Source organism: Theobroma cacao, chromosome 2 (genome assembly GCF_000208745.1).
Source record: "Theobroma cacao cultivar B97-61/B2 chromosome 2, Criollo_cocoa_genome_V2, whole genome shotgun sequence".
Classification (NCBI taxonomy): Eukaryota; Viridiplantae; Streptophyta; class Magnoliopsida; order Malvales; family Malvaceae; genus Theobroma; species Theobroma cacao.
The window spans coordinates 12810089-12822927 of NC_030851.1; the positions used below are offsets into that span (position 1 = coordinate 12810089).

Genomic DNA, 12839 nt, shown 5'->3' on the forward strand with positions numbered 1-12839 from the left:
TCCTGCCTCTTATTAACAGGACAAAATATCCCTTCCCCTGAGTCAGAGCAACTTTCCGTTTGCGAAAAGACAAACGTCGTTTACTGTTTACCAACACTCATCGCGGCAATCATAACGGCGTTAAACTGAAACCGTCAATCAGGCTGACCTCGATTTAAAAATCTCCACGCTGCGGGTAAGCCAGTGGACAAAGGAAAAAAGAGGATGCTTAAGGGTACGGTGACCGGGAGTACCGGTTGCCTGTAGGGCGATATGATAACTTTACGGTTGAAATAATTGCACATAAGAATCTGAGTCTCTGGCTGGGTAAAAGAATCAAAAAGGAGAGAGAGAGAGAGTGGTTGCTGGCAGTGGTGAGACCCTTCACTGTACGCATAGTAATGGCAGCGATTACTGTTGTTGCAGAAGAGAGAGAAAACGAGGCAGCGCAAAAGGACGGAGGAGATGATGAAACAAAAGAGATCCAAAAAGCGGTTTTTGTTAAATCGAGGGATCACATTTTTTCCCGTTTAGCCTGCTCCATCACTTGGCGCTTTGACTCTCCTAGCTAGCTAGGACTCGCCCTTTCCGCAAAACATCCTCCCTGCCACTCCTTCATTTCACTTTAATATTCCCCTCCTCCCCCCCTAAGATTCGAGATTATTTGTTTTAGTTTAAATATAATCCATGGATTATAACGATGCTGCGATGGCTACACACGGTTCAGCTCCGTCCGTGACCTGTAAGAAATCGATCGGATATGGTGCGGTGGATTCCGGAGATGAGCTGTACAGGGAGCTTTGGCATGCATGTGCGGGTCCTTTGGCGACAGTGCCGAGACAAGGAGACTTGGTTTTCTATTTTCTTCAAGGCCATATAGAGCAGGTCTTTTTTTGTTTTTTTGGAATTCTTTTTATGTGTTTTATTTTTCTGTATTTTGGCTTAAACTTTTGGACAATTTCAGGTTGAAGCGTCGAGGAATCAAGTTTCTGATCAACAGACGCCAGCTTACGATCTTCCACCAAAAATACTTTGTCGAGTCGTCAACGTTCAGTTTAAAGTACTGCTTTAACTCTCAACACAAAGCTTTATTTTTTTGTCAATGAGGTTTTTCTTTTCTTTCCCTTTCTTAACTATTTTGATTGCAGGCCGAATCAGACACCGATGAAGTGTTTGCTCAAGTGTCTTTGCTTCCTTTGCCTAAAGTAAGTCAGTTCGTATACTCCTTTCTTTGGATATTAATTCATGCTGATTGAAAATTTAATTACTAATGTACTAGCTGAAATCTGTATGTGTGGGCATGGCAGCAAGATGAGAACTCGGTGGAGAAAGAAGGAGAGTTGCCTCCGGCCCAACGTGCCCGCGTGCATTCATTCTGCAAGACCCTTACAGCATCAGATACGAGCACTCACGGGGGATTTTCTGTGTTGAGGCGTCACGCCGATGAATGCCTGCCTCCTCTGGTTTTTCCCGCTCTTCCTGTCGGCTATTCATTGTTTGTTATGTTTTGGAATTCTGTGTTGTGAGAGATATATGTTTACAGTTGTCTGCCTCTTTTTGCAGGACATGTCCAAGCAACCTCCCACTCAAGAGTTGGTAGCCAAGGATTTACATGGAAATGAGTGGCGTTTCCGCCACATATTTCGAGGTAATTGTTGGTTTCTTGATATAGTCATCTAATTGCTTGATATTAGAATATAATATTTCTTAATAGGATCAATGTGCTTAAATAGTTATACACATAGACTTCTGAGGCTTCTTCTCTCCTCTCTCAATGTTTTGGTCCTGGTGGTTCATCATAACAAATACACGCTTTTGTTAGTTGTTACTATGATTGCTTGAGGATTCGAATATTCCCTAGGCTTACCATGTAATGGCCTTTACCAATAAAAGTCATCATTAGAATGCATTAATCCGCAAGCTTCGAAAGAAAAATAATGGCTGCAATACTTGGGTAAACTCCTTTTCTGTTTGAAAGAAATGTGTTGGTTTCTGAATGACATTGGATGGAGTCATTTCATGTTATGAAGTATTTGTTTTGGTTTTGTTTGAGTTATTAATCATCTTGACTTGCATTTAATTACTTATGTATTGCTCAACTTGTTGAGGTTTCTAGGGTTGGTTCTTGACGCATCTATGATTGGCATGTGACTGTCACCAATACATCAATGTTGGTAATCTTGTTTCCACTGACCTAAGTATCTGTTTCTGAATTGTAAATGCTAGGCCAACCAAGGAGGCATCTACTTCAAAGTGGTTGGAGTTTGTTTGTCAGCTCCAAAAAACTTGTTGCAGGCGATGCTTTTATTTTCCTCAGGTGTACCACTGGTTTTCATTTTTCAGTTAGTGGTAATGATAGATAATCCTAGTTTTGTTCAAGTATTGGTTGGTTATTGTTTAATAGTTGTTGCACTTGTACCATACTGCAGTCAGCATATGAAACCAGTTAAACTATGCAGGACACAGTTGATTCTATGATAGTTTAGGTGAATCTGACTTTGGGATTGTTATTCCTAGGGGTGAAACTGGGGAACTTCGTGTAGGGGTGAGACGAGCTATGAGACAGGCAAGCAATGTTTCTTCTTCCGTGATATCAAGTCAGAGTATGCATATCGGAGTCCTTGCAACAGCATGGCATGCTGTTTCAACGGGTACAATGTTCACCGTCTATTACAAACCAAGGTGTGTGCTATTCCCTATATTCTAATTTCTTTAGTAACTGTTATTTTTTGCCTGAGCAATTTATTGCACAGGTATCCATATACTATGTCCTTGTGCATATCTCCAACTAATGATTACACTGTCTGAATCTATCACTGTCCAGTAGTGCAAATTTTTTTCATTCTGGTTATAAGCTTCTTAGCCTCTACTTTCTTCATCTCATTACAGGACGAGCCCTGCTGAGTTTATTGTTCCATTTCATAAGTATATGGAATCTATCAAAAACAACTATTCAATAGGGCTGAGGTTCAAAATGAGGTTTGAAGGAGAAGAGGCTCCTGAACAGAGGTAAGATTTCCTTCAATTAATTTGAAGTTGAAGAATTAAAGGAAAATTAGTCTATTAATAACTTCATTTCTCCACTGATCACTGTCATGCCCTGATTGAACTAGGTTCTCTGGCTCTGTGATTGGATATGAAGATGCTGATCCCATCAGATGGCCTGGCTCAAAATGGAGATGCCTCAAGGTGCACTGGGATGAGACTTCTCCGTTTCATCGCCCAGACAGGGTATCCCCTTGGAAAGTGGAACCTGCACTGCCTCCTGCTGTAGATGTCCTTCCAAATAGTCGACTGAAAAGATCCCATGCAAACGTGGCATCATCACCTAGTGACTCATTGGTTCTTACAAGGGAAGGTATAAATAACTGGATTTTTTTGGCATTTTCAAGTGTTTTTAATTCTTCCTATGCTGTTGTGGTGTTGCAGTTCTTGTCTGTTGAGATACAAATTTGAGCTCCTTGATGTTTGTGGCTAGGTTCATCCAAAACCACCATGGATTCTTCACTAGACAATGGGTTTCGTAGAACCTTGCAAGGTCAAAAAAGCTTGAGTCAGAGAGACACCTTAGCAGAGAGTAAGTACCCATCAGAAGGACAGGATCAAACTGAGATGGGTTTTGGTAAGCAACGACTTGCACCTCAAGATACACTTCCTCAAGTGATTCATGGAGAAAAGAGCACGAGTCCCACACCAGTTTCTTGGACCCTCCAAAAGCTCTACAAATTTGGTCAGCCTTCTGTTGAGCAGAACTCTTCCAACATTGATCAATTGAAGACAGATATTTTTGACAAGGGACACTTATTTGAGTTGCCGGGATGTCCACAACCAATGATGCACTCCAGTGCTTCAGTCAACTTGTTGGGGGCAGAAGAGAAAAAATTAAATTACCAGGATTATTTTCCTGTTAGACCTGGAGCAGTTGAGGGGTACAACAGCCCACATGGTTCTGACTTCCAGCAGCAGCCTGGGAAGTGGTTGTTGCCTCTGCTGCCAATAACTCATTCTGGAAAGTTACCTCCTGTGGATATCTTGAACTCACAGCCTCTGTCTTCACAGCTAAAGGATAATGTAAAATCTGAAGGAGATGGTATTTGCAAACTTTTTGGTATATCCCTTGTCAGCAATACAATGCCGACAAAACTATCTGTACCACACACAAAATCAATTCCCAAGCCACTCAGGCAAATTGCATCAGACCATCCACAGGACTTAGGTTGTGATCTGATGTTGGAGCAATCAAAATGTTCCAAGTTTGATGAGATTGCACTAGGAGATGATGAGGAGGGCAAGCCTGTTCACACATCAGAGGAGCTGCCAGGAGACATTCTGAGAAAATTTCAGGGTGGTTCAGCCAGAACTTGCATTAAGGTTTTCCTGATTCAATCAATTGATAATTTTGGTTGAAGCAAATTTTCTTGTCCTGCAAAGTTAACTTGCATTTGCCTCTTTCTTTTAGGTTCACAAGCAGGGGATTGCTGTTGGGAGGTCAGTGGACCTGACCAAGTTCAATGGCTATGATGAACTGATAGCGGAACTAGATAGGACTTTTGAATTTGATGGTGAATTAATTTCTCCCAACAAGAAGTGGCTGGTTGTATTTACTGACGATGAGGATGATATGATGCTTGTAGGGGATGATCCCTGGAAGTAAGTACTTATATAATGACTTGACTTAGTGCCAATGCTTGCCCTAACTAAAGTTACTGTTAAAGGGATTATCTCATTCAACAGATTAGAAATCATCACATTGAAAGTGAAAATATTTCTAAAATAAATACCTTAATGAAAAGCCCTTAAAGCTCTAAAGGTAATTCGTTTTTGGAAGTGTCTAGATATATGTTATTCTGATTGAGTTTCCATTTTGTATAAATGTAGGGAATTTTGTACCATGGTTCGAAGGATCTTCATCTACACTGGAGAAGAGATTAAGAGGATGGATACACGGCCGTTCAATCCGAAAGTAGAAGAAAATTCACCTGGCAAAGACCAGAAAACTAATTTGATGCATCGTGCGAGTGTCAGTGGCTAGGAGGGACTCAATTTTGTGTTACAAGCTTTTAGGGGAAGGTAAAGCAGTGGCATGTATGTAATTCTGGAGGGGGCTTGACTTGTTCTTTCTTGGAATTTATTCCAAATGAATGTGAAAGCTTCTTTAATTCATTCAATATCAAACATCTTCCAAAATTATAAATGATAAAATGAGCCAAATTCATAGTCAGCATTAGTACTTATAACATATGTAATTTGGAGTCTTTGTATTCGAGGGCGAAAAGGATAAAAAGGTTATGAAAATTTATTAGTCTGGCTATAAACTTTTTTATTTTGTTTTAATTAAAAACTCATCAGCATTTACGTTATTATAATTTTTAAATTGAGATTCGAATTGTGAATTGAAATCTTATTTATGAAAATGGGTATCATATCATATCCTGATAAAAAATTTTAAAACTAACTATACATGAAGGTGGTAAAATGTTTTGAACATAGATTCTTGCTTGAAATCCAAGCTCAAACTCAACCAAACCCAAATTGACAAAAAATCAAAGACTCAAACTCAAAAGGCCCGAATCGGGAATGATTTGAACTCGAGACTGATTCAATTCAACTCAAATTTGTAATAACACAAATTTCATACAAAAAATGTAAAATTAATTATCATTTTAAATTGTAACTTGAATTCCAACCTGTCCAAACCTAAATTGATCCAGTTCAAATGTTTGCTTGCCACCTTTATGTATACATGTAAAATAAATAAAAAAATTATGTTTATAGGAATAATTGATTATATGGCGTAATTTTTTTTTTTTTAAAAAGTGATTACTTAGTTAAACTCTTAACATATTTCTTATGCTCCTTAATTAGTATATATGTTTAAATAAATAATTTTATTTCCATGTTACTTTATTAACTAAAAGTCAAAAAACATTAGATATCTTTGACCTCTTGCATTGTACCAATAAACAAAACCTTGTGTTTGCAGATCTCTTATTTCTAAGTACAACCGTATATTTGAAATTACATTGTCAAATTAATCTCTATTTTTTAATTTGAAAAATGGTCAAAAGTTAGAAATATTGCCTTTCCAATAAAAAAGCTAGAAATATTAGTAATCAAAAAGTAAAATTTTCAAATACCCCAATAATTAAAATGAGAGAAAAATTAATAGTTTTATATTATTAAAGTTTTAAACCTTCAGAGTAAAAAAAAATTTCCATGTAAACATAATTGTGTCTCATCAAATTTTAATTGGGTTAGAGTCAAATGCACTATAAGTATATTGATACATGTGTCGTATGATACCCATTAGTTCATTACCGGTTCGTGATAAAATTGATTATTCATATAAATATATATTGATTTTATTCTAAATCGAATCGCATTGTACTGTACGTATTGAGTTCTTATAATTTTAACAACAATGGTATAAACATTCAATGTCTTCTCTTTGATCTCTACTAGGTCGAGGTCTTATTTGGGATCGCATATCTTTTACACACACAAAACATTCTCCCCCCTAATGTGTTGTTCCATAAGTACTCCCAGGGCCTTTCTCTCTCTCTCTCTCTCTCTCTCTCTCTCTCTCTCTCTCTCTCCTGCACTTTTCCGCACTTGTCCCTATCTTCAATTGATTCTCAAATGAAATGATGTTTGATTGCAATATGCTTCGTATGGTTTGGATAAACTAGGTTTTGGCCAATGCTATGGTAGACTTATTGTCACAATGAATCACTAAAGCTTCCTTCTGCTTTTATCAACCAAATTGCTTGTTGAGTTGCCAAGCTTACTACCACATGCTCCATTTCAACAGAGGATTAAGCCATAGTTTGTTGCTTTTTTGAACACCAAGAGAACATCCCAAACTAAGAGAAACTGCATAACTAGAAGTGCTTTTCATGTCATCGACATAACCAACCATGTTGGAAAAAGCCATGCAATCAAATTACATATGTAGTGAAAGTTTTAAATTTTCTTAATTAGTAAAATCAAACTTTGTTGGTCCCAAAAGGAGTGTTAGATGGAGGCTGAATATCATTAAGAATATTTTTTTTTTGAAAGGCTAGCATTAAGAATATTTTTGAAGGAAATTCTTTAAGTTTGAAACCTTTTGGAAGAAATGAGATGGAAGGTTTAAAAACTTGTTGAGATTAGTGAACACCAAGTAAAGAAAAGTTAAGAGAAGTGGACAAAACTCAATATTTATAGTGGTTTATTCCACCTGACCTACATCCACTATCTTGATATTTCTAATCAAGAATTTTCAATCCAATTTCACTAAAACCAATGGAATAAACAGCTTTCATCAAGTTTGTACAAGATGAGCTACTAACCAAAGCTCTAAACCCTTACAACAATCCTTTAGAGTTCCTTGTACACTCTAATCAAACAAGAAATACGAATAAGATGAAGTACAATTGATCACCTAGCTAATTTAAGATGTACAAGTTCAAGCTCAAACCCTTTTACAAAGGATGATAGTGAAATACAAGTGTAAAGATGAGGTTTTTTTTTTTTGGTTTTCTAAGCTCAAAATCACTTTGGATAGCTTTTCTCATCATTTATGATCGTTTGAATCTCTTTAAATACTTGGAGGACAGTTTTTAACAGTTAGAAATAGTTTTGGAGCAGAAATGGTCGTTATTTTGTCTTCTAGCAACTTTTTTCAAATTACCGACATGGCCTTGTTAACCAATTAAAGATGAACTTTAACTGATTAAAGCTTTTTTGTTTTGTAGTCTACTTCACTATGTTAACTGTTAAAAGTAGTTTTAACCGATTAAGACCATTTTGTTTTCAAACTTCTCCATCTAGCGTTTTTCAATAGTCTTCCTTTAATTGGTTAGTCCTCCCTTAAATTGATTAAGGCTTCTGTTCCTTCAACTTTAACCGATTAAGATGAGTTTTAACCGATTAAAATATCTTCAAATTTTAATGTGTTCATTTTTTTCCTTCAACGGTCGACTTCATTTTGAGTTTTAATTTTGACACTTTTAGGTATTTCAAGTTTGACCTGTAATCAATTAACCCCTTTAGTTAATCGATTAATAACCTTTAGTTTTGCGTCCAGTACCCTCTTAACTGTTTAAACCTTTTGTTAACTAGTAAGACCTTTTTATTTGTCTTTAGTGTAGCGGCCTAGAATTGCTTTTACTAATTAAAGATCTTTGTTAATTGGTTAAGACTAATCTATCTTCTTTAAAACTCTTTCTTCTTTGCTTGTTTAACCAATTAACCCATCTTGCAACTAAACAGGTATCTTGATTTGCTTTCAAATACCAAATATATTAATGAATTTAAGCTTTCTCTTGCACACTTAAATAATATAATTAGACATCAATGAGTAAGGAATGTTTTGTTATCATAAAAAACACATTGAGTCAAATTCCCCCTTTTTTTATGATGACAAAACATTTTAGGATTAAAAGTGCAATGTTTGTTTAAGCTTATATATCTCTTTGTAGTTAAGGGGATTACTACCCTTTAGTATATGCTCCCTTTTAATATATGCATAAAAAAATTTTCAGATTTTCCTTTTAATCCTTACAATTTCTCCTTGAAAAATTGATGTATATCAATATACAACCTCTCTCTCTCTCTCTCTCTCTCACACACACACACACACATATAACAACCATTCATAACAACCACATATATTCATAGCAATAAACTGACAAACTAGTAATTTTTAATCACAATAAACACAAACATATTTCATAGCATCAACAAACACACAAACATATATTCATTACACCCTAATTTCTCTGCATCTTATCTTACCTTTTTCTCCCTTTTTGTACAAAAGAGGGGTTCTTTAGAAGCTAACTATCCTACAGATATGATGTTAGTTTTCTTCCTAGTCAGAGTTTATGGAAGACTTATTTGTGACTAGGTGGGTGACTAATGGTTGGACATGTAAATGCTCAAGGATTTCTAGATCAAAAGATGAGTGAGGTTTAGATGAGGTTTTAGATGTAGGGGATGGTTCAGGAAGTGGTTGAGGATTTTTGGTAGATGTACACCTCTTAAAGATTTTGGTTTCAGTGGCCATGGTTTTCCCTCCTATGCTAGTGGGTTTTTCTAGTATAACTTCAGTTGCCACTACTTTTCCTATATTATAATTTCCCCAATACCAGTACTATCTTCCTTTTGCCTAGCTAGCTCAACCTCTAGTTTCTTCCCTTGCATTTGCCTTTGTTTATTCAGTTTCAGCTTCTTTCACAAGTTCAGCAATAAATTAGAAAGGAGTATCTCTTCAGAAGATGTAAGAGTTGCCACTATTGCTAGTGTCATAGCTTTAAGAGGGTTATCATCTTTTTCCTCTCATTCTATCTCTAGTTTAGCTTTCTTTCCTACCTCAATTTCACCTTCCTTTTCTTTTTGTGTTTATTGATCATTTTCCTTCTTTTTTTTGGTTGCATTATCTTTTTCTTATTCAGTTTCCTAATCATTACCCTTTTCAATTTCAGCCTCAACTCTTATTCTAGCATTTTTTGGACCCCTTTTGGTTGTTGGTGCTTGTTCCTTTTGAGGTTCAGTACCTTCTTGAGTAACCTCAATCTTAAAATCAAAAGCAAGTGCCTCAAAATTTTCTATTACAATTTTGTCATCTGAAAATTTAGGTGTCTCAATAACTCTTTTTTCTTTTGAAGCTGTAGCTAAAGGAGTTTCATCATCTTTCTCTTATTCCTTCTCCCTATGGAGAAAAGTTTTCAATGTACTCGAGTTTATCTTCAAGTTTTAGATTTCTTTCTTCCATTTTTCTATTTCTTTCTGCTTGTTCAGTAAGTTTACTATCAATCTTCATCAGCAAATTGAGAATCATTTCATTAGGAACAAAGGGCTCACTTGTTCTTGATGAGGGAAGAGTTTCAGCACCCGGGGTAACTAGTGCACTTTTAATGAATTTTATGCACTCCTTACTAGTAAGCTTGTACCCATTTTTGGAAGCTCCCTAGGAAATGCCCTGATCTTTGATTTTTGTCTAGCTAGCTTGAAACCTAATACTCTAGATTGCCTTTTTCTTAATTGTTTAAGAGATAATATTCCTATATGGTAAGTTAGTCTTATCACCTAAGTATGTTCCTTTCATTCTTTCAATCATATATCTGGCTACGTTAAGTGGGGTTTCATTTACTACAGATTCCATTAGCTAGAGATCTTAAAAGTTGACATAGTTGAAGTTGTTGTTTCTCTCTTGGAGTGTGGAGGCAAAGAAGTAATGGAAAGTCCTCATTTGGGCATTTTTAATCACTAGCATAGCTGTTAGAGGGAAAATTTTCTTTCTTACCTGTGATTGTTTCCCAAATGGGAAAGGGATCATATGCTTCAAGAATTTTAAACTCCTGCTTGATACTTTGTTTTAAGCATATTTCCTAAGTCAGCAGCAGTAATTTTGAATTCCTTTCCACTTAAATATACATTGAGCCCATCTTCCACAAAATCTTCAGGATTTTCTAACTCATCTTTTTCTAGAGCAATACTAGAATAAAACTTCTAACAAGGGAAGGACTATAGGACCTATCTCCAAAGGTACTCAAACCTTTTAGTTTTAGCTCATCAATGAAACTAGATAAAGTAGATTTGACTAGGGGAGCTATATTGAGGCTTGCCTAATTAACAAATTTTTCGCAAGAGATAGTAGCATTCTCTATTTTCTTGAATTTATCAACATGTGCTTTGTTTCTAAATATAGAGGTTTGTGGATTACCTTTTTTAATAAAAATTCTTTTTATTCTAGATTCCTTTGTTTTTGTCCCTTTTGGTTTTAGACTTGAACTTTTTTTCCTTGATGACAGTTCTAGACTCATTTTGCTCTTTTTTTCAGTTGGAGGGATTGGAGATTCCGTAGCTAGTCTTTTTCCCTTTCCCTTGTCAATCTCTTTGCTAGTTAGTGAAGTTTTTGCCGTGGATTTCAAAGGTTTGTGGAGATTAGGGTTTTTTGGGTTTTTAGGGAGCAGAGAAGGGTAAGAAATGAAGAGAAAATCTAGGTTTTGAACTTAAGACTTAAAGAAGAAATCAATTTTTGAGACCTGAAAAGTCTTTGAATGTGGGTAACTGATGGGTAATTAGTTATCTTATGTTTTAAGTGGGGAACTGACGGGCCCCCTTCTTTTTTGTGTGTGTGTTTTTTTTTTCAAAACTCAATCAAGGAGAACAAGTCAATTTTTCTCCTAACTCTAATGCTTTAATCAGTTAAAACAAGCTTTAAACGAGTAAAGATCTACTGAATTAAGAGCTTTATTTTAACTTTGGTGGATAGAGTTGTTTTAATCGATTAAAAGATTTTTAACTGATTAAGACCGTATTGGTCTACACTTACATTAGTACATAGAGTCATCTTAACTAGTTAAAAGGGTAATTAACTAATCAAAGGAGGTTTATCTTATTTTTAAAATTCCTATAGCTCATCAAAATGTAATCTTAACCAATTAAAGCATGAAATTAAGATATATTTCACATAATATATCATCAAAAACAAATTCATATCGAATTAATCATAGTTCATTTACATCAAGCATTCCTGATTCTTTTTTAATTTTACAAAATTGTTCTTCATTTAAAAGCTTTATGAAAATATCAACTAGTTGATGCAGGGTTTCCACAAATTCAACTTGAACATCTCTTTTAAACACATGATCCGTAATAAAGTGATGTCGAATTTTAATGTTATTAGTTCTAGAATGTTGAATAAGATTTTTAGAGATGTTAACGGCACTAGTGTTGTCACAAAAGATAGGAATATTATGCATAGGCATCCCAAAGTCATTCAATTATTACCTAATCCATAGAATTTGTGTACAACAACTACCTATTGAAATGTATTCAGCTTCAGCAATGGATAAAGCAATTGAGTTTTGTTTTTTACTAGACCAAGACACAAGCATGTTCTCAAGGAATTGACAAGCACCACTTGCACTTTTTCGATCAGTTTTGCTACTTGTAAAATCAGAATCAAAATAGTCAAAAAGTTCAAAAGATGACCTTTTTGGATACCATAAGCCTACACCTTGAGTATCCAAGAGGTATCTAAAGATCCTTTTTACAACAGTCAAGTATGATTCCTTAGGGCACAATTGAAATCTTGCACATAAGCACACACTAAATAATATATTAGATCTACTAGCTATTAAATAAAAAATTAACCAATCATATTTTTATAGAGCTTTTGGTCTATATCATTTCTTTTTTCATCTTTATTAAGCTTTGTAGGACTCATTAGTGTTCCAATTGACTTCAAATTCATCACACCAAACTTCTTTAACATTTCTTTGGTATATTTTTTTCATTGATGAAGATTTCATCTTCACATTGCGTGATTCGTAGACGAAAAAAAAATTTTAATTCTCTTTTCATACTCATCTCAAACTCATCTTGCATTTTCTTAGCTAAATCCTCACAAAAGTTTTCATTAATAGCACCAAACACTACATCATCTACATAAATTTGAATAACAAACATATCATTTTTGCTTTTTTTTAATGAAAAAAGTAGTGTTTACACTCCCTCTAGAAAATCCTTTATCTATAAAAAATTTTGAAAGTTTTTCATACCAAGCTCTTGGAGCTTGCTTTAATCCATATAAAGCTTTATGCAATTTATAAACATGATCAATCTTTCAAAATTTTCAAAACCAGGGAGTTGTTCAACATAAACTTCTTCTTGAATAAAACCATTTAGAAATGCACTTTTAACATTCATTTGAAACAATTTGAAATTCATATAACATGCAAGCCAAAGTCTAATTGTTTCTAATCTAGCTACTGGAGCGAAGGTTTCATTATAATCAATACATTTTTCTTGATTGTAGCCTTGAGCAACTAACCTTACCTTGTTCCTTACCACATTGCCCAACTCATCCA

At 35.1% G+C, this 12839-nt stretch overlaps 1 protein-coding gene across 1 annotated transcript; it reads left to right on the forward strand.

Moving 5' to 3' along the window:
- Window positions 295–5203, forward strand: LOC18608851 (auxin response factor 2). Its single transcript, XM_018116209.1, has 12 exons — window positions 295–864; window positions 944–1039; window positions 1128–1184; window positions 1287–1442; window positions 1543–1627; window positions 2206–2296; window positions 2497–2661; window positions 2869–2988; window positions 3093–3337; window positions 3458–4350; window positions 4439–4629; window positions 4858–5203. The coding sequence occupies exons 1-12, from the start codon at window positions 667–669 to the stop codon at window positions 5009–5011; spliced, it is 2451 nt and encodes an 816-aa protein (XP_017971698.1). The 5' UTR covers window positions 295–666; the 3' UTR covers window positions 5012–5203.

Excerpts from the sequence above, each read along its gene's own strand:
- LOC18608851 (XM_018116209.1), top strand. The coding sequence starts at position 667 with ATGGATTATAACGATGCTGCGATGGCTACACACGGTTCAGCTCCGTCC. Across the intron at positions 865-943 it reads TTCAAGGCCATATAGAGCAG|GTTGAAGCGTCGAGGAATCA; the intron begins GTCTTTTTTTGT and ends GGACAATTTCAG. Across the intron at positions 2,297-2,496 it reads GATGCTTTTATTTTCCTCAG|GGGTGAAACTGGGGAACTTC; the intron begins GTGTACCACTGG and ends TGTTATTCCTAG.